The following is a 24087-nucleotide window of genomic DNA, read 5'->3' on the forward strand; positions in this document are numbered from 1 at the left end:
AGGGAGAGAGAGCTGCTTTTATATCCTCTCACCAGAATGTTATTTTGCTTTTAGCTTCACAGCGCATGCTTGCCGGCGTTTAAAAAAAGAAGTCGACCCTCAGTTAAAAAAAACCCAAAAAACACAGATATATATTCCCCCTACTGGCAGAGAAAATCCAGAGTGACACCTAAGTGGACGGCTCACGGTAATCCAATCTAACACTGACACTTCATTACAGCCAGTGCGCGCGCACGTGTGTGTGTGTGTTGTGGTGGTGCTGGTGGGGATGGAGACATAAACCTTTGCTCAGAAGTCAAGCTTGTTAAGAGCGGCCAGACATGCAGAGCCGGCGGCCCGAGCATTTCTCTGGTAATGACACCGTCGGTGGAGGTCGAGGAAGCGGGAAGCTGCTTTAGCCGAGTGACAAACATTAATGAGCGGCAGAGAGAGAGAGAGAGAGAGAGAGAGAGAGAGAGCGGCTGGGTGTCACGGGAGGCGGAGTGTGAAGAAGTGGCCTATAAATCCAGTCTAATCCTCGGCGTAATGGTTTATGTAAAACAGATGCGGGGTGGTGGGGGGGGTTGTTTTAGCCTGGTTAGCGAGACGAAGCAGAAACGAGGAGCAGAAGAAGAAGAGGCCGCGCCGGCAGTGGCGGCGGCCCGCTTCCTCAACGTCTCGTTGTCTTTTTGGGTGGGGAGGTGATTTATGAGCGATGAGAGGAAGCAGCGAGCGCGTTGACTTCTCGAGTCCCTCGGACTCCTTGGGTTCTAAGCAGGAGGTGTCAGAACAGTCGCCACAGGGGAAAGTGGCTCGGGGCGGCCAAGCGTTCCTCCCACGTCGGCTCTTCCCGTCATTGTGAAGCAGAATTCACCAACGGCTGCTGGACTGCTCGCCCACTAACAGGGAACGTGAGCCGGGTTCGTCATGAGACAGGTTGGCTTTCACCCCACTGACGACGACTTGTTGCAATAGAACGGTCGCCCTGCTCCACTCTGAAGGCGCTTCAGGCCCTGTGTACACGAAGACGGGTTTGAAACCGCACATTCTCCAGAATGAAAAGTGAAAATAAACACGAGGAAAGTGATTTGCAAACCTCCTATTTGACTTTTTATTTTATTTATTTTCTGTTGGGGTCAGTGGACTGGGATATTGAGGCAGGAAACCTAAATGACAAAAATGTTAGCAAATGTTTTACTGGCACGACTCCCAGTCAACCTTCACATGGTGGAGCTTTTAAGGCTTTGTGTTCTAAAGAAACTCAAAGCATAAGTTCAACTCTCGTTTATCCACACCGTCTTCTCACCAGCCATCTTTCTTTCTGCTCTCCGTGGTGCTAATGTTTTTAGCGAGCTGCTGCTTCAGGTCTTCTCCTCCTCCTTCCGCCTTCGGGGAGTAAACTTGCGGCGCCACACCAGGGCCTGGCATAGGTACTACATTGTTTTCGGTCATTTCCAGCATCTCTGTGTAAACGCAGTTTTTTTCCGAGAGCGTTTTTGAAAAGATGCGGTTTCAAAAAAAATCCGTCTTCGTGTAAACGGCCCCTCAGACTGTCGGGCTCATCCTCCGCCCCCCCCCCCCGCCCCCTCCCCGCCAGGAAACCCCGGCTTGCTCCGCCTCCCCGGCTCTCCCGCACTCACATGGGCGTGGTCCTTGGCCTTGGAGGACGGCGTACTGCCCGAGGAGGCCACGGAGGCCGGGCTGTTGGGGGCGGCATCCTTCTTCAGGACCCGTGATTTATCCAGGCCGTTCTCCGGGGGCGAGTGCGCCGGGCTGACTCGAGGCGTGGCCGGATCCTGACACACACACACACACACACACACACACACACACACACACACACACACACACACACACACACACACACACACAGAGTCAGAGAGCGAGACTGAGCAAACAGAGCAGAGGAAAGCCACCGGCACATGTAGGTCAAACAAACTGGGGCCTCGTGTGCAAACAGAGATAAATATCCCCGTGTGTGTGTGTGTGTGTGTTCCTATCCTTGCTCTCACACACGTGCACACCTACATACCTACCTACCTTCATACACAGACACTCTTCATTCACCCGTCACTCACGCCTCTCTCTGCGCTCTTTGTCTCACAACACAGCTTAAGAACAACGGCGGCTAAGCGGAGACAACCAGGCAGTCTCACCTCGTTGGAAACATCCACCACCAGGTCGTCGCTCTTGTCTCCGTCGCTGTCCTGGAACGGCGGAATGAAGGGGCTCAAGTCAGACGATGGGCAACAGTTTGAAGTCACATTTAAACCAGGATCATTTGGGGCAAAATCAAATTGTCCCCCACAGGTCAGTAGAGTCAAATTGGAAGTTTTGTGTTAACCAGACAAGTTGCACCAATTTAGATTGTTTGGCAGTTTGTTTATATTCAACTGATCACAATTTCCTAAAAGGAACGGTGCAACCTTTTTAACCTGGACAAGGACATCTGCATCTTTAACACTATGTACCTGTATGCTCAAGTAATGGCTGTCCAGCAACCAGCGAGCAAGAAACATTTCGCTGATTGTATTATAAAATTTAAAAGACATCAACATCAACAATAGCTTTAAAAATCTATCTGAAAATGAATGAACAGCTTAAATTGGTCAATTGATTTGATTAGGATTCAACACAGAAACACACACATGCATATATACAGGTACTACCCAGAAAATGAGAATATACTGAAAAGGTTGCTGTATTTCTGCAATTCAACTTAAAAGGTGAATTTGACATATTATATAAACAAATAAAATGCAAATCAATATATTTCAAGTTTTTATTTCTTTGGATTTTGCTGATCAGGTCTTGCAGCTTAAAAAAAACCCTCAAATTTTAGAATAATTTTCTGGGTTTGTGAGTTTGTGGTTTTAAAAAAGTTAGAACAAGGAACTGCTTGAGATGTCAATTTGCGTGCAATGGCTCAATAAAATTTGTTGGTTTCATCTTTTATGTTAAATTGCCAAAATAAAACAACTTTTACCTGATATTCAAATTTTTCGGGTAGTACCTGTACGTATTTATATAAATGCATTGAAAAGAAAACATGACACTCACATATCTGCTCATGCTGTCTTTGTCGTCCACTTTGCGCTTCTTGGAGTCGAGGTTGTAATCCGAAGAGCTGCGGTGCTTCTCACTGGCAGCCCGCAGGCTGTCGGACGGCGACACCGAGTTATTCTGCCAACAACGACACGCAGCCAGACCACATTAGTCTCCGGTTACTCCTGACTGCTGGCTTCCTTTAGAAAACTGTCCAATAACCATATAATATACACAGCATCACTGGGGAGCGCAGAAGTGCGGCATCATCAAGTATTAATGGAGCCCGGCCAACGATGTTAATGCTGTTTTGCGTCGTATTAACTCATCCTGGCATGATGCGGCGCAGCAAATCTCACCGCTGCCGCAGATTCATAAACGTCTCCGTTGGCTGCAAAGACGTGAAGAAAAAAAAAAAAGGCGAAAGGGGGGAAAAAAAAAACCACCCTGGCTGTGGAGTTTGTCTGAGAGCTGTTGTGGGGCTTTTAACGGGACGAGAGACAAAAACCCTCAGGAAGCAGAAAGGGCAGAAAACACGGTAACGCTGTTTAAGGAGGCACGGCTCCCGAGTTCATTCGGTCATGGCAGCAGCAGCAGAATGGACTGTGAACCTCGAGCACCGCCGCGCTACTAGAGTGCTTTTTTGGGGGGGGGCAGAGGAGGATTGTGGGAACAGCTTAGCACCGCTTCTGCCAGCGCCGCTGACGGACGGACGGACTGAGCAGCAAATGCACAAAATACCTTCGGGAAGACGCGGCATTAGGTTGCAGGGGGGGGGGGTACCTGTGGCAGGTTTAGGAGGTGGAGATAAGAGGTGGAGAGTCGGGAATCCAGCGACAACCTGCCATCTAATCCTCTTGTAGAGCGTCGGAGCCGTGAGGTCACGCTCGGAGCTGCACCACCGGACCAAAACAAGGCTTTGGCCCTTAGACCAGGAAACAACAGGAGACTGGCAGGGAACTGGGGCTGTGACATAGTCTGTTGCAGTTACTACTGGACGCCGCCGCCCTCCTCTGTTCAACACATAGAGGCACTGAAGCCGCTGAGCTTCTTAAAGCCGAGGCTGAATTGCACTGCAGCCACTTGAACTGGTGGGACTTTGTCGCAATTAGGAATCAGGAGTCGACCCCGGACCAGGTGCGGCACCTGGTCTCCTCATTAGCTGTTTAAGGGGAAGGGGGGCACTGGGGGTCGGCGACAAAAACAGGCGCAAAATGTCGGCAGAGTTCATGAAAATCGACCGGAATTGAGGCACTAATGAAATAAAGAGGCCATTGAGGAGACCTGGACGAGACACAAAGAGGCCACTGGCGGCAGCGAGGAGGGAGCGCTCTGAAAGAGGCGGAGTGAGAAATTGAGGAGGGGGTGAGGGGAGGGGGGCGGTTAGTGGAGGAGGAAGAAAGACAAGAGAGCAAAAACAGGAAAGGAACTTGGCGAGCGGTGAGAGCGCAGCAGTGTGCCGACCAGTGGGAATGCCCGCACAGCCTGGCACTCTCTCACAGGGGGGTGAGGGGGGGGGGGGTGAGCCCTGGTGTGGTGGGCGGAGCTCTGCCAAACAGGCTGACAGGCAGGAGGGAGGGGTTGGAGGAGGAGGGGTAGCCTGAGGCCAGCCGCACTGTCAGGCTGCCCAACAAATCCCTGCCTTCATCAGGAGCACAGAGTGGTGGTGGTGGTGGTCATTGTGATGGTGGTGGTGATGGTGATGGTGATGGTAGTGGTGATGGTGGTGATGGTGATGGTGATGATGGTGACGGTAGTGGTGGTGAGGATGGTGGTGATGGTAGTGGTGATGAGGATGGTGATGGTGATGGTAGTGGTGATGGTGGTGGTGAGGATGATGGTGATGGTGGTGGTGGTGGTGAGGATGATGGTGACGGTAGTGGTGATGAGGATGGTGGTGGTGGTGGTGGTGGTGGTGAGGATGGTGGTGATGGTAGTGGTGGTGAGGATGGTGGTGATGGTAGTGGTGATGAGGATGGTGGTGATGGTAGTGGTGATGAGGATGGTGATGGTGATGGTAGTGGTGATGGTGGTGGTGAGGATGATGGTGATGGTGGTGGTGGTGGTGAGGATGATGGTGACGGTAGTGGTGATGAGGATGGTGGTGGTGGTGGTGGTGGTGGTGAGGATGGTGGTGATGGTAGTGGTGGTGAGGATGGTGGTGATGGTAGTGGTGGTGATGGTGATGGTAGTGGTGATGAGGATGGTGATGGTGGTGGTGGTGATGGTGGTGAGGATGGTGGTGATGAGGATGGTGGTGGTGGTGGTCATGGTGATGGTGGTGGTGGTGGTCATGGTGATGGTGGTGGTGGTGAGGAACAGGTCTGAAGATGAGGGGCAGCAGTTGTTTCCTCCTCGTGCCTTTTGGAGCGTCACCAGAGTATTTTTGCAAAAGGTTTTTACACTCTTTGCTTCTGCTGCTGCTGCATTTTGACTCGTGCAGGAGTCACTGACAAATCGGGAGATGGAGACGCACATGTTGCCAAATGACTGACAATGCAAACAATGGATTTGTGTGACCGCCATTCCAGTTATCCCATAATGAAAGGCACGACTGCAGACTGTGTGGGTGGCATTAAACTGGAGCTGAACTGACACGTCCACCAAATTTGACATTTACTGCGTGACTGCTGGTTTGGTTTCCCGCATGCAACCTCTAATTCTTTGCCTCATCACGGCCGCGTGGTGTTTTGTTGCCTTCGCCGCCGTCTGCGGACCCAGCTAGCGTAGCTCCTCCTGTGCTTCCTGATCAGGCCTGTTAAGAAGCAGCTCGCTAACGCAGCTTCCTGCCATTTCCACATCCTTCCACACAGAAACCGGATCAGCGGCCGCTGTGGAGGCGAAGAAATCCTCCAAAGAATTTTAGTCCGACTCGGCATGACGACGGCGTCTTGACGGACACAAATCTCCTGCGCAGCATCGCGGGCTGGCTGACTTCCTGGTCCTGTGACCTTTAAAGGACGGCTTAGACTCAGTAACCCTGCACGCCTCTGACGGCACTATCAGATGACCGGAGACAACAGGGCAGACTCTGTGTGTGTGTGTGTGTGTGTGTGTGTGAGGTGAGATCAGGTGACGCAGCATCGGCAGCCGCCGCTCGTCACTGCGCGGGGGTGGGCGGGGCCCCCGGCGAGGTTGTCGGGTTCCCTGCAGACGTGAGCGGCCTCATTCAGGACGGCCAGCCGACGGGAACTCAATCGGGGCCGAGCGGATCCAACAGAGCGTTACGCCGCGGCTAACTGGAGGCTCCGAGCCAATCACATAAACAAGGACTTCTAACATGAGGACGGGAGACAAAAGGGAGGACATCGGTGGAAAGTCGTACGAGGGGAGGGAGGGAGGTTGGGAGATTAAATGATTTAAAAAAAAAAGAAAAAAAAGACTTGGTGCTGGAAGAGCAGAAAGTGAGTCAAAGTCACTTTTAATTGTGCTGAAGTAAAAGCAGCTATCTGAGAGCTAATCCTTGGCCGGCCGTGGCGGTCAGACCCCTCCTGGATCAGGCGGCACGATTTGATTTCAGTCGACCCTCAGAGGACAAAACAGAGGTCTGTTCCCACGCAAACGTTCTGGAACTCAGGACTCCGAGTGTGTGAGACACACCTGGTCACAGTGCACATGCAGTGAGTGAGAGGAGGAGGAGGGGGAGGAGGAGGAGGAGGAGGAGGAGAGTCAACGTACCGTGCTCGACTCGCGTTCTTTCAGCGGGAGGGCCAGAGGCGAGTGGAACGATGAGGGTCCAGCAGGGACGAAAGCAAAGAAGAAAAATTAGTACCGCCAGATTTGCAGCCGCGCGTGTTTGACTGAGCCGAGAGGTGAGCAGCTCATCGCTCTGCGCAATTCATCTCCACCAACTTCTTCACTGCTAATGGGCTTCATTCAGAGTTTCCAGTGTGGAGCCTGCCGTTTCTAACTGCGGCTTCAGGTTGAGAAACCTGCTGATTCTGAGTCTCTGCAGCAGCTCAGTTCCTTCAAGAAACATTTGACTCCGAGTGTTGCAGATATGGAGATTCCCTCCTCCCTTTTTTTTTTAAAGGCTTTAAACTGATGTAATCAATGGATGATGACAAACAGGACTTCAGCAGCAGCTAACACACACACACACACACACACACACACACACACACACACACACACACACACACACACACACACACACACACACACACACACACACACACACACACACACACACACACACACACACACCCTTGAGACTGTGTCAGTGTGTCTTTCACTGTTGAACCTCTGACACTGCCACATTTCTTCACATTAGTATAAACTACGGTTCTAAATTTTATGCTCAAACATTAAAACCTTTCCAGCAGCGTGTTTTAAATGCTAACTGCGTCTGGCTGGTTAAACTGGCTCTTGGCAGGTACGGCCAGCTGTCAGCAGAGTGAGTGTGAGAGTGTGTATGTGCGTGTGTGGCAGGCGGTGCTCCTCACCTCGGTGCTCCAGGTCGTGGTGGTTCTTCTCATCCTTAACAGGCAGGTGGGCCTGGCTGCCAAGAGCGCCCAGCGCCAGCAGGCCGGAGCCGGCGCCCGTCCCGGGGGGGAGGCCAGGGGGCTGCAGGCCCGAGGGGTGGGGCGGCAGCTGGACGGGGGGGCCGTGGGCGGCGTGAGAGAGGTGCTGAGCCTGGAGTTGCTGCTGCTGTAAACAAAATGCAGGCAGGGGATGGAGGGGGCGGGGGGGTGCAGGAGACAAGACAGAGGACAAGTGGGTCGGCTGGGAAGTGAATCCATGAATGACTGCACTCTACTCATGCGTTAGCGCTGGCTCCGACAGCGTTTAGTTCAAGGCCAAAGCGTTTATGCGTAATAGCAGCCTGACGGCGGCTGCCAACACGCTGATCCAGCTCATTCAATGTCTGGGAGGGCGGGGGGGGGTGAGGAGGAGGAGAGGCTTCCTGTTTGTGGCTCACACTGTCAGGCAGCAGAACCAAAACATCTCTGGGTTGCTAGAATTCCCCTCAGTGACACCCCGTCGCCACCACCACCACCACCACCGCTGGCTTTTAAAAATACCTCCAAGAGACGTCACAAGTCGACAGGAAGGCAGAAATATTTCTGGATCGAAACACTCGCATGTCACGCTGATAAATAAAGCGGGTACAACACGCAAAGCAGGTTTGAAAGTGATGAAAGAGTTTGGGTCTGTAAACCCGCCGGTTATGTGCTAATTACTTAATAAGCCTAAAAATGAAAAAAGTGTTTGGCCGAAGCCTTAACTGCAACAGAAAAGCAGCAAACTGTCACATGTGGGGAGCTGAAGTCGCAGACGCGTCTGCTGAAAGGTTTGCACATTCAAGGTGTCATCGGCGCTCTCCGCCAATTGTGCACTGTTGCGACACTCTAGTGATGTGTGTGTGTGTGTTTGTGTGTGTGCGTGTGTGGACAGCAGAGCTGTTATCATCTCTGGTCGCACTGGAAAAAAAAAAAAACAAACACCGAGCTGCAGCCATCGGCGGGACAGTTACAAATCGATCCGCACTCTCAACCTCAGAGCCTTTCAACACCCTGGAAAACCAAGCAAGCACACACACACACACACACACACACACACACACACACACACACACACCTCCCAAGAGGCAGCAGACATCTGTTTGAGCGAGGCAGCCGGCTAGGAGTGAGTAGATAGACAGGAGTTAAATGGCCACTCAGCCAAGAGGGAAGCAAGTGCTTTAAAACAAGGTTAAATAACACTTAGCACATCCATCAACCGCCTCTCCAAAAGAGCAGAGGGAAGGAGGGGGCAGGTTGTGGTGGTCGGCAGAGAGAGAGAGAGAGAGAGAGAGAGAGAGAGAGAGAGGCGATTGCTATTCTGCTGGCCAAGATAGAACTTCAATAAGCTCATCCATACATTCATTACGGACGGATCTGGTGGCTGGCCGCCACCGCACTGAAAGGTTCATTTAGCAAGTGGACGGCATTCAGGCCGCTCATTATGCTGAGCTGCACTGCCCCACTCCCCCTCCACACCTCCCCTAACCGCCAAGTAAGAAAAAAAGAAAAAAATAAGAAAAAAAAACGGCACAATGGAGGCGAGCGGAGCGTCGTTAATCGATACGCAGCACCGGGCGGCTCGTTTGTTGCGAAAGGCAGAGCGGGGGAAGAATCAGAGAATAACAAGGGAGTGAAGGAGCGAGCGACTGAGGCAGCGACGTCCCCATTGAGTGTGCCTAATGAGGAAAAAGCGTGCGGGGATCATTATCAAGAAGCCTCATTAACGAGCTGTGGCAGAGGAGAGGAGCCGAGGGGGAGGACGGGGGAGACAGAGGGAGGAATTTCAGAAAATAAATTGCCTCCAATTCAATATTCATGGATAAAGAGCCGGCTTCCCTTCACACTTATCTTTTTTCATTATGTGTAAATGCCGCCGCGGTACAGGCAACTTCCACAGGAAGCAGGCAATTAAAGTTAACTAGGCGGCGCCGGTTCCCGGCAGAACGCTGCTGTCAGGTGCCGTCAACACGGCAGAACCGGCACAAACCAGCTGGAGCCCGCCCGCCCGCGCTTTCAGCGGCCGGCCACCAATCGCAGCCGAGTCTGCTGCTCATCGCGAGCGCTGGCGGCCGCTCCCACGGCTGCCTCCCACAGCTCCGGGGGCGGCGCCGCCAAAAAAAACAAACAAAAAAAAAAACAGCGAGTCGAGGACGCGGAAAATAAAAAACGACGCCAATCATTAGGCGCCTGGTCGTTTGAGGGACCACGAAGGGACGGAAAAACTTTTTATCGACTGTGACGGCGGAAAAAAAAAGACCAAACACAGCAAACCATGCACCTCTCTCGTCTCTTTGTGTTAGTCAAACCAGACCGTGCAGGTCCTGCCACCGTCCCTGAACACTGACCATGAAGGCTGGGTAGACGGCGTGAGGCGGCGGCGGCTGCTGCTGCTGCTGAAAGGAGGAAGAAGACACTCAGACAGGAGGGACAGACGGAACGAGGAGAGACACCTGAAGCACACCACCACCACCACCACCACCACAACCCCAACCTGCACAAAAACTACGGAAAACTCATGAAAAGCAAAAAAAAAAAATAAATGGCGCACTTCCCATGTTATGACAGCCGTTTGCTATTTTCATACCAGAACATCCAGAAGAAGACGTGATTTCTGCTCTGCTGACAGTCAAGTGAGGCCAAATGTCATCTACCATTCTGTTAATAGTGAAGCTTGTTATGTGGTTAACGTCCAATTGTTTTGTACAAACATGAAATGATGGCAAGAGCCAAGCGCCAAACCTCAAAATTGATGTTTCAAAACACTAGCAGATTTAAACGGCCAGTAACATTGTTATTCTTGTCAGACACTTGTCAGAGTCAAAGTTGTGAGACACTAAAACAATGGAGTGACAGTTGAAGATTTAATAACAAGAAGTCAATTATTCCCAATTAGCTAATGGGCTCTGGTCAAGAAGGAATTTTTTTAAAAACACAAATTCAAATTTTCATCCAAATTCACTGGTAACTGATGAGTGGTTCTTATTGAGAATGATTCACTGTTTTTAAGGTAAACTACTGTTTGAAGAGGTTACAGAGGGCAGGAACCCACTAGACTGTGTTACACTTTATTATCTTATTTTGATAATAATAATAATAATAATAATACATGTTCAGAGTAATATATATAGATTTTTTTTTTAACTTGGACAATCTAAAAAAATGTTCCATCGGTCCAACCAGTCATGTCAAGTGTGTTTATGTTGAAGTCGTCTGAACTAAATGCGGCCGCTGTCTCTTTTCAGACAGGAGAAACATTTGTCAGTCTGGGTTCTCTCTGTGGTGGCGGTGATCACACACACACACTCTGCCACCAGGTGTGCGTGTGTGTCACTCCTGATCTAACCACCCTGTTCTCCCTGGAAACCATTTCAATGACAAGACGTGGCAGTGGCTCCGCCCCTATCACTCTGAGGCAGCCGCATGGAGATTGATCACCTGCCAGGACTTGGCCCCAGTAATTAAAGGGCTGTTTTCCTGTGTTTGTGTGTTCTGCCCTCCTCCTGCCTCAGTGAATGCAGGGTCACTGCTGGTATGGACAGTCTCACTGAGAAGTGTGGAAGGACTGCTAAGAGGAAAAGGAAACAGGAAGTAATTACCTTGAGAACCAGGGGTTGAGCTCCTGCCTCGTTTACCTTAATAGAATTCCGATATTTGCCTCTTATTAGCGGTGACCCCGCCCCCGCTGCAGCGCCACAGGGACCTGCTAACCGCTGGCTAACCTCTGCGACAGAGGGCCAATCAGAAGGGTCACTTACCCATGCTGCCTTCTAAACCCCCCCCCCAAAAAAAAAAAACCTGAGGGGCTTCTAAATGAAACCAGATGAGAGTCTGAGACACATGTGGACCGACTGGGTTTTTTTTAATTTTTTTTTATCTGCAGCTCAAAGGTCAAACCCGGCTTTTGAAGTCCAAACTTCTATTTTATTAAAGTCCATTAAACTCGTTCCGCTTTGTTAATCCCTGACCATAGCAAAGCTGATGCAACATCACAACAAAATGTCTCACAAAAAAGAGAGATAAAGAGGTTTATTAGTTCATAAAGACACTGCACAATAAAAACTATTGTTTGCAGCCATAGCAACAGAAATGAAGCCAACACGGCTCATTATCGCTGAATGGGGTTTTTTTTTTTTTTTTTTAAACCTACAACAACAAACCACAAAAGTTGTGCATCAGTATCCATGTCGACTCCACGCTGCTTGTCCCAACCTGACCTCTGCGACTCGCCCCACTGTTGGCTCTCCAACCTTTTATATAATTAAAGTGAAACCAAAGTAAAATCAGGGAATGGCCTCAATCTGATCTGCGCTGCTGCGTATCAAATGTCCCATCACTTTAGCCGCGGAGAAGAAAAATGCGAGCGGAGCTGCTGCCGAGGAGCCTCGGCCCGAGTGTCGACAGTTCACGGTTAACCGACAATCGGTGGGGGGAAAATTATGACAACGGGCGTCAGAAATCGACGGTGTGCTGCAAACATTGTGAACTCCAATAAAAACATGATGAACCACAGGAGACGGAGGGGCAAGTCTGCACAGGCGGAGAGGAACCCGCTGCTAGCCTGTGTTCAGGCTGAGCATTGAAAAGCCACAGACAAGTGGTTTGGATTAGCACACGGTGGGATTTTCCTCCCGATTCCACCACCCTTTTTGCTGGGAAAGCTTGTAAACTCATTTTAGGAGGTTCAAACAAGCCGACAGATCAGTTTCTTTGAGGGCCTGGGCCTCCATTGTGCGTGCAGTCTTGCCCCCCCCCCGGCCTCGGGGTAATTGATGAATAAATGAAAGTAGAAAAAAAGGGGGTATACACACAGTGAGAGGCAGATTGGGAAGTCCACGTACCCCGATGATCGCATTCAGTTCGGTCATTGTCACCTGTTTAGCTCGCTCAACAGCCTGCGCCACCTGCTGTTGATGCTGCAGGAGAGAAAACAGACAGTGAGGCTCTGCAGCGATGTGGGTGGGGCCTCATTGGTCGACAACCGGGGAGGAATCGCAATCACCAATTGGTTCTCTTCAACTGTCACATCTCAAGGTACAGCCTCGCGTATGACGTCAAGAAATCGGAACAAATATTTGGTTCCGTGGTTGTTCTCCAATGTGTCCCAATTTAAAGTGGCATAAATGTTTGTATCTCAAAATATTATTTCACAAAGCATTTGTATTTGATCAGAAGTTACACAGAAACACTTAAACATGTCGTGCGTGTTTGCAAACTGGTGTAGAAACTCACCTCTTGTGACAAAAAGGGCATGATCTGAGCCAGGATGGCGTTCAGACGTTTAGCGATCTCCGTCTGCAGGAGAGAGAGACAGAGAGAGAGAGAGAAAAAAAAAAACAGGAAACATTAGAATAATTGTGCGTTTTTACTGCTGCAAGCTAACGAAGCTTTTAACAGCGGCGTCAAAGCAAAGGTGGAGGCGCGCAACCAAATGTTTTCATCCTCTGCCTGCCTGCGCGAGCTCGCACACACACACACACAGTTTTCTTAACCCAATTAGCTCCGCCCCTCTCATACCCCCCCACAACCTCTACTGCCTCCATTAGACATGGGCCTTATTTCATTAGGAGGTTGAAATATGCTAATCCCATTTGGCTGCAGAGGCCATAATGAGGGCCATATTTCATAATTACAGGCCACAGAGAGGAGGGCGTGGCCGGGCTGAGGGCCGGGGCCGACAGGTTAACTTTCCGGGCCGATCTATCAGAGAAGCATCTCTGCTATCGACCGCTCGGCGCTCTGCAATATTGCAGGGCTCCGGCCGGCGCGCTGCACTTATAACCACACTTTCACTGCGCCGTTCCCCAGACATTCTGCCCGCAACCGTTTTCTTTCTCAAAATTTGGTGGGCACATCCGCAGAGGGACGAGGTTGGGGGGGGGGGGGGGTGTTGGGGGAGGCAGGAGGAGGCCGAGGAGGAGGCTGTGATTTGACACGACGGTAATGTAGTTTGACTGGACCAGGGGAGGTGAACTAATTGATTGTGAGAGATTGGGCGTGGAGGCCCAGCAGGTGTGTGTGCGTGTGTGTGTGTGTGTGTGTGTGTGCGCCGTGTCTCATACGTTTCTGCATTCCTCTCATTTTCTCCCTTAACCTTGTTTGACTGTGAAAGGGCCTTTTTGGACGACCCTTTGTGTCAGGGGCAGGAAAAGGGGGGATGCTGCGTGAGTAGGGGGGCAGTCAGGAATTATCTCACCCCCCCCCCGTTCCCTCCCTGACCTTCGACACACTGAGCCCCTTCCTCCTCCTCCTCCTCGTCCTCCTCCTCCTCTCTTCCTCTGATGCATCCTCACACCCCTCCCTGCTAATCTCCACCACTCTCCTCCTGTGCCCTTCCTCCTCTTCCAACACCCCCCCCACACACACACACCGCCCGCCCGCCCGCCTCCTCGGTTGCCGGGGCAACAGCTATCTGGCACGGCTGATCGTTATGTAAATTGGGCCGGGGCCCTGACCAGAACAGCCTGTAAAATCATATTAGATGCAGCGAAGAGGCAGGTCATTAAATTGAATTTTCGGCCTGTCGATCTGATCGGCACGGGAAATTAATGAGGGATAACTGGGAGCGGGGGGGAGGGTGATGGAGGAGGAGGAGGAGGAGGGGGCGAAGGAGGGAGCTCTATGGAGACTCATAAACCATCATCATTAGCGGGGGCTGGATACAATGCCACACAGTAGGATTAGAGTGTCTCAGCATCACACCACTGCTCTGGAAATGCCTGCAAGGGGGAGCAGGCTCGGGTGGGGGGTGGGGGGGGTGGCTTGTAGGACACAGCGGCGGCTAGCGGAGCGACAACGCTCGCTACAAAGCATTTACACAAAACCCGACGCACAAAAGGGGAAGAACCTCCATATGTCGGCGGAGGGGAGCAGCACCTGCAGCAGCTTGAAACATTGATCAGTTCGCCTGAAGTGAAGCAGCTGCTTCGGCCGCAGAAGGCGGTCGAGACTTGTGTGCACGAGCGAGGCTCCCTTTGAAATTTAAACCGCGGCCCACAGCAAACTGAGCAACTGACTCGAGTTTGCGTCAGTCGGACGTCCGAGTTGCGATGGATTGAGCGGCTCCAGTTGATCTGAGGACTGAGCACAGAACAGCTGGAGCCGTCTCAGGTGTACGAGGGGTGAAGAAAACATTATGCAGGGGGGACAACTTGGAGGGGATTAGACGAGCCTTGAGTATTTATTGCAAGTCTAAGGGCCCGTTTACATGAATACCGGTTTCTCTGAAAACGCTTAGATCTGTTCTCAGTAACATGCTTCAGGTGTTCTTCTTCTTCTTCCGCCTTCAGGGAGTAAACTTGCGGCGCCACACCTGGCCTGGCTTAGGTACTACATCATTTTCAGTCGTTTCCATCGTGTAAACGTGTGTTGTTGTTTTTTTAAGTGCGGTTTCGAAAATGCGTGGTTTTAAAAAAAACCTGACTCCGTGTGAACGGCCCCTAAACCTGTGTCTGATCCTGCAGCAGCTGCTTCCTGGTTTGGGCAACACTAACGAGACGCTGAATGTCAGTGTAATGTGTGAGCAACTGAAAGCAGCGTCAGCTGGAGCCCCGGCTGGGCTTGTCGCAGTAAGTGGTCAGAAGAGACCAGGATCAAAAAACGACTCTGTCCAAACACACACACACAGCTACACGGTGTCCGTCTGTCCGTCTGTCCGTCCACTCCAAGTACCAGTCAAACTACAGCGAGGACAGTCAGACCTTCTTTTTCTCCCGCTCTCCGCTGCTTCTCTCGAAGGCCAAAACAACGATAACCCATCACGGCCGAGTGACTCACGCCGCTCCTTAACGACTCCCACTTTACTCTGGAGGCAACCATTTTTATTTTTTTCTCCCAGAGAGCTTTTAGCGGCGCAGACAGGCACTGGAAAGACTTTATTGTCAGTTGAAGCCCCTGAAAACAGAAGCCTTTCAGCCGGCAGAGGCTTTTCACTGCAGCTCCACAATTACAGGCACTCAGGGTTGTCTAGTAGCACCAGAGCCTGGAGAGGCTCTCTCTCCATCGCATCCCCCTGTCAATGGCGTGTTGAAAGCCATTTGGCTGTTTGTCGCTGCAGGCATTAGCCCCCGAGTGGAGAGCAGAGTCTCTGACGAGGATTCAATTGGCGAGGAAAACAAGTGGCATATGATGGGGGGGGGGGGGGGGGGTTTGGGAATTATATTCTCAGCCCTGAGCTGAGAAAGAAAGAGGCTCTTAAAGGTATCTTGGTCATTACAAATGCATGAAGAATAGTTTGTGCTGCGCGCTATTCTGAGCTCATGAGCGCCAAACCTGAAGTGACACGGCTTCCTGCCGGAGAGCACGTGTAAACGGGTTGTTTTCCAGCAGATTACCTCTGATTTGGGCACGCTCCGGATCATCGCGGAAACAATCATTTTCAGAGATTTTCCTGTGAATTATGCATTTTTTTCCCCCCTCCCCGATGCTCGCCGCTTTACGCAGACGACACTCGTTTGTCCTTTAACTCTCCCCCGCGCGGCTGCGTTGCCTCGGCTCGGCCTCCCTATCAAAATAAAGCAGCTCCCACATCCTCCAGTCGGGCCCCCGTCCGCCTCCCTCAGGAGGGAGCGAGTGTGTGTGTGTCCTCCTCAGTTTGTTTTGGCTTACAGACAGGTCGGCCATCATCACCTTGGCAAACAATTCCTGGAATCCCGTATAAATTATTCATTTGCACAAGTTCTCCGTGTGCCCTCCTCCCCCCATCCCGCCAGGAAACGGACACTGCTCGCCTCCAAAAAACACTTTCTCCGCTTCCTCCGTCCACTCAACCCGGCGAGGAGACGGATGCGCACCCGTTTCCAAAATGGCCTCCTGGGGTGAAGCGGCGGCGACACTGGGACCGTTTCTCTTTTCGCATCTCGCACAAACGCGACATAAATCAAAGGGATTGCATGCATGCATGCAATAATAAACAGGGACGGCGGCAGAGGTAGGTAGCAGGAAACAAAGCCGTGGCGCGCACACACGCGCAGACAGAGTCAGCGGTGCATGTTGCTAAGGCAGCCTAATGAGCTGCGCTAATTAAAATCACTTATTGACAGCAAGCAAAGGGTGATTACCTCCACCCAGCGCTCTTTGACATCATAAGAGACACTGTCAAAACAAATTACCCCCGGCAGCCGCACACACACACACACACACACACACACACACACACACACACACACGTCGACATTTTTGGTCAAATATGCCCGTTTAGCTGGTTTAGCTGAGCAGCTGGACAGCAGTGGGAAAAAGTGCATGCATGTGTGTGTGAGTGTGTGCGTGCGTGCATCGAGGGGACTATTGGTTACTTCTGAGCTCATGTTTGCGCCCATTCCAACTTTCCAAATGCAGCCTTCAAGCGATAACAACGCGGCGTTAATCTCGTCTTTCGTCAAATCTTCCTCACGAACAAAAAAAACACTGTGACTGCGTCGGGTAATCCGGCCCCTCGCCTCTCAGCCGCCTCACTGATGTCATCGCAAATTCTCCCCGCCCACCGGAGGGAGGAGGCGTTAGAATGGATGCATTATTCAAAATGCTGCATCGACTCCGCTGGGCTTATTGATAAACACAATGGAGGCGAGTCGATTAACTCGTTTATCCGGGAGCCTCTTGCCTCCCTTCCCCGCCACCAGCATCCACCCCGAACAACCAGCTTCACCGCCTCAGAGCACTGCTTGAGTATCGGTGTCGGTGATAAGAGAGTAAGGGCCCGTTTACACGAAGACAGTTGGAAGTGGAAGTTTCGACCCTGCATTTACACGAAGCCGGCCTTTTCACTGAAACCGCAACAAACGACAACCCACGATGACGGGCGACAAATTTGTGTTACTGCTACAAAAGATGATCGGCCTGCAATCTACAACAAGCAGGAAACAGTCGCTGCATTTCCATTACCCCTAGAATTGCGCAAAAACCTAAATATCGCAATTAAACACTGGTAATGGAAATCTCAAACACCGCTCAGAGGTTTACGCTCTCACGAGGGGCTTTTTCAGACGTATGGAAACACTTATCACATTTATGCGGCGTACGGGGTCACGTAACCAGTTCACTTCAAGTGAAAATGTCACATTGTGTTTGGACGGAGGAGGAGACGGAATATTTTTTACAAGTAATCAATTAGAAAAAGATAACAAACTAAAGCAAACATAATTCTCGGAAAACGCCACAAGACGAGATTTTACGAGAATTACAGCTTATGCGCTTCACACCATTGAATGGAAACACCTGCAAATCGCAATTGTACATTTTAGAACTATCGCTTTTATTTTGCAGCCAATGATGGACAATAACACCCAAAGTTCAACTATGTTGTCTTTCCTCACAGTCTTTTCCAGTGCCCTGCCATCTCTGCTGCTATGTTAGCGAGTTGCTACTTCCGTGAATTCACCGCGCTCCAGGTCTTCTTCTTTTACGCCTTCAGGTAAACTCAGTCAACTCACAGCGCCACACAAGGCCTGGCAAAAGCACTGCACCATTTTGAGTGCTTTCGTCTAAATTCTAACATTTTTGGAGACGGCTTCATCTAAACGTGGCTGAAGATAAAACGGTTTGGAAAATAGTCACATTCATAAAAAATACCATCTTTGTGTAAACGGGGCAGGAGAGGAAAATGATGGGGTACAGCAGCGACCAGTGAGCCACTAAGCTGCTGCTGGTGCTGCTGCTGCTGCTGCTGCTGCGCCGGCCAAGCCACCCTCCCGCCGATGCCATTAACCTTCTGGATCTGTAGGCCGAGAAGCCGCCCGCCCCCCAACCTCTCAGACCGACTCCCACTCCCATACATCAAATCGCACGGCTAATGACAGCTAATGTTCAGCTGTGCCATCGCTCACGTGGCACAGCTGAACCGACAGGCGGAGAGGCTGCAGCGGGAGGAAGTGGGAAAGGCAGGTAGCGGGAAGGCTCGTCGCGTCCTGGGAAGGACGGGAAGGAAGGATAATAGAGACCTCCTGAGGTTCATCTGTTCCGTCTCTGGACCTGCCTGAATAAACTGGTCGGGCGATGCGTTTGGATACTCTAGAAAAACCCAGCTTGGTCTGTAAAGGTTCGTTTACGGTTGTCATTAGCGCCGCGGACTATTGTGCGTATCCCCTCACTGGCTGAGTCAAGTCGAAGAACAAACGGGCGTTTTATTGTGAAATTAGTCAAACGTGGCAAAATATTAAAAGTGCCATCGTCTTTTCCGACTCCTCGATGATGTGGCTTTGTAAACAGATAAGTAGATGTTTAATAAAGGACCACATATGCTTTTCTTTTTAATCTGTCCTTGATCAACTCCCCCAATAGTTTTCTCTTTACTGTCACTATACAGTGTAGGGTGAGATTGGTTAATGCTGCAGCACTGTGCACTAACAAACGTACAGAAAATGTTTATATAAGCTGCAGTTTTTCCACGAGACCGACCGGGACTTGAGCTAAGCAGCATGAACAGAAAACAACACACTTTCTCGGCCTGTGCGTTTGCGTCAATTCCTGTATTGTCTAGTCTTGTGTGGTTACCATCACTTCTCAAGCCAAGTTTTTAGTCGCTACCCCTGCAAAAAATGAATCGCAGTGGAAACGCTGCCTTTCAGGAAATTTGCAGTCTAGAAGAGCGTGTGAAAACGACTGATGCACTAAAAAAAAATTCCAGCACTTGGGCTCAAATTTTTTTGTCGTGAAAACAAGGCCAAAGGGTGATGTTTCAGAGCAGAACCGTCAGAAAGCTGCTGCTCCATTCAGGCTGAGTGGTCTTTGGCACACAGTCCATTCAAGGCTGCAACACTGTTCCTCCACCTGGTGGAGGCTGGTGCCTGCACCGGCTTTGCTGGCCCACCGACCGACAGGGTGGTTGGAGGCCGCCGGCTGGGAAGGTAAGTGCTGCGGCTGCTGATTTTGAATTCAAAAAGCCAATTTTTCAACACTGAATATTTACACGTTGAAATTTGGTATCTGATTTATTGGCTTTTGACTTTAATTCTTCAGTTCTATTCCATCTCTAATTTGTAAATGCTCAAAAATTCAGAATCACAAATGCGTGCTTTAAAAAATTTAAGTGAATAAAATTTCAAACAAATTATGGTTTAAACAACCCGGCTGCACGTCTGCAGCTCAGCGATCCTGCAGTGTTGTAATATTTGTCACTTTTTAATCGGCAGCTTTGAAAATATTTATTTTTATATATTTTTTCCTGCTGTGTTTCGTTCCGGTTCTATGCTCGGTTCTGTTGTATATAACAAAGCAGTTGCTGCTCTGACTAAACCCGTATGCAGTCAAACTAACTTGCAGTGCGTCTGCTTTAAAAAGGCTCTCGCCTGTTAAGAGCCGTTTTAAGAAATACACACCGTGACATCAATTCTTACACGGCACAATGATCCAAGTCAACACCTACAGGTTTCGCAAGCACTGCTGACAACCTGCCTGCACATCAGACGCACAGGTGGGGCTCAAAACAGAGATCGACTTTGACAAAAAAAAAATATCCTACACACTGCGTAGATAATCTAACACGCCTGCACGCCTCCCGTCTCTGAATTCAGTCGACTGGGTCGACCCCTTGGGTGGTTCGGTGGGAACCGCAGATATCATCAGCAGTCCGCTGCCCAGCGCTGGGTGGCAGCTGAACTAATGAGCTTTTAGCCTTGACTGGCACCAGGGACACAACAGGGGAAAGTGCAGGCATATGTCACACACACACACACACACACACACACACACACAAGGACAAACAGCAGAAAAACACAGCCTCTCAGACTGGCTGCCAAATACTTCACTTTAATCTTATCAAGCCATCCCCATCAGGCAGCGCGCCCTTCGTCTTGTTTAGCCTGTCAGCATTTTCACCACAGCGCGCGTGCGTGCGTGTGTGTGTCCAAGATGAGGGTAGAAGCTAAGGTCAGGTAGGTGTGCGTGTGTGTGTTTGCCTGTAGGTGTGTTTACGCTCCTCGACGACTTTGGGGGAAGAAAAACAAGCGTGTTGTGGCTGCACACAGATGGTTCTTGATACGGCTACATACCTGTTTGTGCATCTCAATGTTGAGCCCATAGGACATCTCATAGTACTGTAAAACAGAGCAGGAGAGAAGACAAAGATTACTGTGCAGCCCAGCCAGTCGGGTTGAAGTGAGTGCAGTGAGCCATCGGGGCACAACAAGAGGAAATGCTGTTTTCAGCCTGCAGGAATCTCTACGCTAATTTGCGTGTGACGTAATAAGAACAGAGTTACTGCTGACTTTTATCCTGCATCTATGACTTTATCTGCCTCTTCTAAATTACTATGTCTTATTTATTTATCAAAGGAGTTGGCAACTGAGCCAGATTGCTGCTTAACCTAATTTTGTTGCATGCTAACATGCAATAACATGTAACGCATCCATCTGGTTGCAGCATGGCGGTCCTGAGGTATTCAGGCAGAACAGGAGATCTTAACGCTCGGGGGTCAATGGTCCATTTGTGGCCATTTAGTATCCTTGATCTCAAAATTATCCAAACAGAGTGGGACGAGGGCAGTGATGAGCCTTAAAACAGATACGCCAACACTGAGTATTAGGAGCACTGCTTCTTTTTTGTAGTGCAGCCAAAAAACAAAAAACAGCCTAGCGATTCGCTCTCATCTACTTCGACGCTGGGAAATGGCAGTCTGTGAGCCTCACACAGGCTGTGGTTTCAAATTAAACCCAGGAGGAAGCCGATAGCAGTTCTGATAGCGACACTATCTGCTAGAGATTGCCAGAATCTTGTGAGCCCACCAACAGATACGAACTAAAGCCTAGCAGTTGAGCTGCCGTGCATCAGTGGCTTCACGGTGAGGCATTCAGGTCCAGTCAAAACAATACATGCAGGAAATACAAAGACCTTCAAAGATTTGTTGTTGTTGTTTTCTTTTCTTTCCTTCTTTCTTTTTTTTGGGGGGTTTGGGGGTGGGGTCTTTTATAAGCTACAATAAAACATGTTAAGAGGATTTGAGATCCAATTGTCTCCAAAGTACTGTGATCTTTATTTTATTAATACTAGAAATTCCTTGATGCAGACTCTTCATTTAGAAACTATTTAATTACACCGGTGATCCTGAACTAATTTTAACATGTCACAATCACAATTATCTGTTAAAGTTATTAGTGGTGGAAACCATTTCTGTTTTTACCAGTTTAAACTGTTCTGCTTCCAAAAGCCTGATTCCAGATTTAAAATAGACTTTAATTGTTACCGTTTGCCACGCTGACTTTTTCCTCATTATTAAATAATTGTTTCACACTGAATGTCGAAATTTGCACAACAAAAAGGTCACCTCAACTTCCTGCAATGACGATATCTCATCTGATCCTACGCAAAACCGTGAGAAAACACAGTTACCTGTATTAAGCTCCAGTTTGATTATTACGTCTAGCATTTTGCACGTATTTACCCCAACAATGAAGCAGTCTAATACGACACAGAGTGCTTTTGTGGTATTGATTTCTCAAAGCGATGAACCGCAGCACGTTGTCCTCCGTCTTTTATGGCTGCAGTAAAAACCCAAAGTCTTCTGATGGCTGTGAAACACCCCCACCCCCGAACGTGCAAGACGTGTGTGAATAACCCTGTGGTTCTCAGTGAGAGAATAAAATCCAGGAAACCCTCTGATTCACGCTCACAGCCCGCAGAGCAGCCATTAACCCCCAGTGGGTCGTGACGAGGGGGGGGGGAATGGGGAGGGAGGGGGCCATGAAAAGGGCCACCGAGCATTAGAGGGGGGTCGTCACACTGCACAATCAATAGCTGGACATTTGACCCCGGCTAGAGTTTCACCCCTGCCCCCTCCCACCACCAGCCGGCTTTGTCCAATGGCAGCGTAGGTGCCGGTGAACAACAGCTAGCAGCGGCGGATGCTAACGTGGCCTTTTCGATGAAACACCAGGAGGGCAACACCACCTGTGACTCTTCACTTGGGGCGAAGGGGAGGATACGGCTCTAGATCACATCCGCATAGCTTACCATGACGTAGTGACGCTGCATCTCTGTCTTCTCATTGGCCAGTTTGTCGTACTCCACTTTAAGACTTGGGGCGGGAAAAAAGAAGGAAAAAGACAGAAGCTTTAGACTGCGAGCTCAGCCGTGCATGTCAGTCAGAGAATATTCTTCATTTTGGAGCATGAAGGCACAGAAATGAAAGACGGCAGGGGGGAGGGGAGAGAAGCAAGCAGTCACTTCCTCTTCCCTTCCTCCCCATGCTTTTTGTGGTGTGTCTGCAGAGTGCGTGCAGCAGTTCTACCTGTGGTACTGGGCCTGCAGGAACTGAAACTCGTCTTTGATCCTGTCACAGGACTCGGCCACGGTGAACTTGAAGCCCGGCTGACCCGGCTGGTGAGGTGCCTGCAAACGGTCGGAGACGCCGACAGACAATTAGAGTTATACATTTGAACCGGCCTCCCTCCTTTGTGAGAACAGCGGTTCTCCTCGGGTCAGTCTGGGGGGGATGACAAGGGTGGCACAACAACAAACATCCCGCAAAAAAAAAAAAAGAAAGAAAGAAAAGAAAGAAAGCGAGGCAGAAGGAGCAGAGGGAACCTTTGAGCACCGTCAACACAACACTAACAAGCTGCACCGAGGCATTAGGCCGGTTTACAAGAGACGGAGTTGATGATCTACAATGTGAGCTGCGAGCAGAAGCTCCCCCTTTCTCCCCTCGGCGCTCGCTGCCCATAAACACGATCTCCCCGTTTCTGCGCAGCAGCGGCGCATGCATACCATAAATAGTAAGGTGCGGATCAGAGGCTCCTCTCTTCTCCGACGGGCTAATTAGGGGACAGGCTGCGTTTTGCATCCGTTTACAATAAACAGTGGCGACACAAAAGGCAGCTACTCACCGGATGCCGGCCCTGTGGATACATCTTATACACGGTGGAGGGGTGGGGGGGAGTGTGGCGTGGTGTGCCTCGGTCCGTAGTCCCGGTTCAAGGTGCGTAGAGAGGAGGGGGAGAAGAAGAAGAAGAAGAAGAAAATCACCGCCAGCCCTCCCCCTCGGCTGAGCGCAGGATGGCGGCTGACAAAGCGTCGGTGTGCGGCCGTGAGGTGAGCGCTCCGGGTCGGACCAGCTGGATGTGTCACCCGGTTTGCCTGTGAACCTAGACACGCAGGAGACGGGCGTGGAAACCACTCTTTAAAAACAAAAAAAACAAAACAAAGAAAGAAAGAAACACGACTAACAACAACAACAACAACAACAAACCGGGCTGTAAATAGACAAGGATTGAGGCTTTTGAACTGAACTTAAAACGAGATTGATCATCTGTTATATTTCGTTTTAATTAAGTTGAGGGAGGAAAAATAAATAAATAAACGTAAACGTGTGGCGTCGATTTGCCCATCGGAGAGGCAACACCAGTGCCAGCAACGTGGATTTGATCACATCCGTTAAATAGACCGCAAAGTTGGTACTTTTGATCACACCCAAGAAAACGACGCAACGCTTTGTTTGTGTCGTAAATATAACGAGTTTTCCCTCTTCAGAGAGAACACACACACACACACACACACACACACACACACACACACACACACACACACACACAGGCTTGTTTCGGTGGTCCGGGTAGATCAGAAAACAAGGAGC

At 50.2% G+C, this 24087-nt stretch overlaps 1 protein-coding gene across 16 annotated transcripts in view; it reads right to left on the reverse strand.

The window, feature by feature from the left end:
• Positions 1 to 24087, reverse strand: part of tle3b (TLE family member 3, transcriptional corepressor b) — a 35186-nt gene that overhangs the window by 10493 nt on the left and 606 nt on the right. The window contains exons 2-13 of one of the 16 annotated variants that reach the window (XM_076019748.1): positions 23342 to 23599; positions 22747 to 22847; positions 22470 to 22533; positions 20513 to 20557; positions 12759 to 12821; positions 12368 to 12442; positions 9875 to 9919; positions 7469 to 7671; positions 6703 to 6760; positions 3040 to 3162; positions 2136 to 2186; positions 1620 to 1775 (exon numbers count right to left, since the gene is read on the reverse strand). In XM_076019748.1, coding sequence (XP_075875863.1) covers positions 1620 to 1775; positions 2136 to 2186; positions 3040 to 3162; positions 6703 to 6760; positions 7469 to 7671; positions 9875 to 9919; positions 12368 to 12442; positions 12759 to 12821; positions 20513 to 20557; positions 22470 to 22533; positions 22747 to 22847; positions 23342 to 23365 — 1008 coding nt within the window. In that variant the 5' untranslated portion in view covers positions 23366 to 23599. Of the gene's footprint in view, positions 1 to 1619; positions 1776 to 2135; positions 2187 to 3039; positions 3163 to 6702; positions 6761 to 7468; positions 7675 to 9874; positions 9923 to 12337; positions 12443 to 12758; positions 12822 to 20512; positions 20558 to 22469; positions 22534 to 22746; positions 22848 to 23341; positions 23600 to 24087 lie in introns of all 16 variants that reach the window. The other 15 variants (XM_076019737.1, XM_076019743.1, XM_076019730.1 and 12 more) reach the window with 15 other exon arrangements.

The sequence above is a fragment of the Nelusetta ayraudi genome, unplaced genomic scaffold, assembly GCF_046127955.1.
Source record: "Nelusetta ayraudi isolate G7.1 ecotype Tasmania unplaced genomic scaffold, CSIRO-AGI_Nayr_v1 ptg000002l, whole genome shotgun sequence".
Lineage (NCBI taxonomy): Eukaryota > Metazoa > Chordata > Actinopteri > Tetraodontiformes > Monacanthidae > Nelusetta > Nelusetta ayraudi.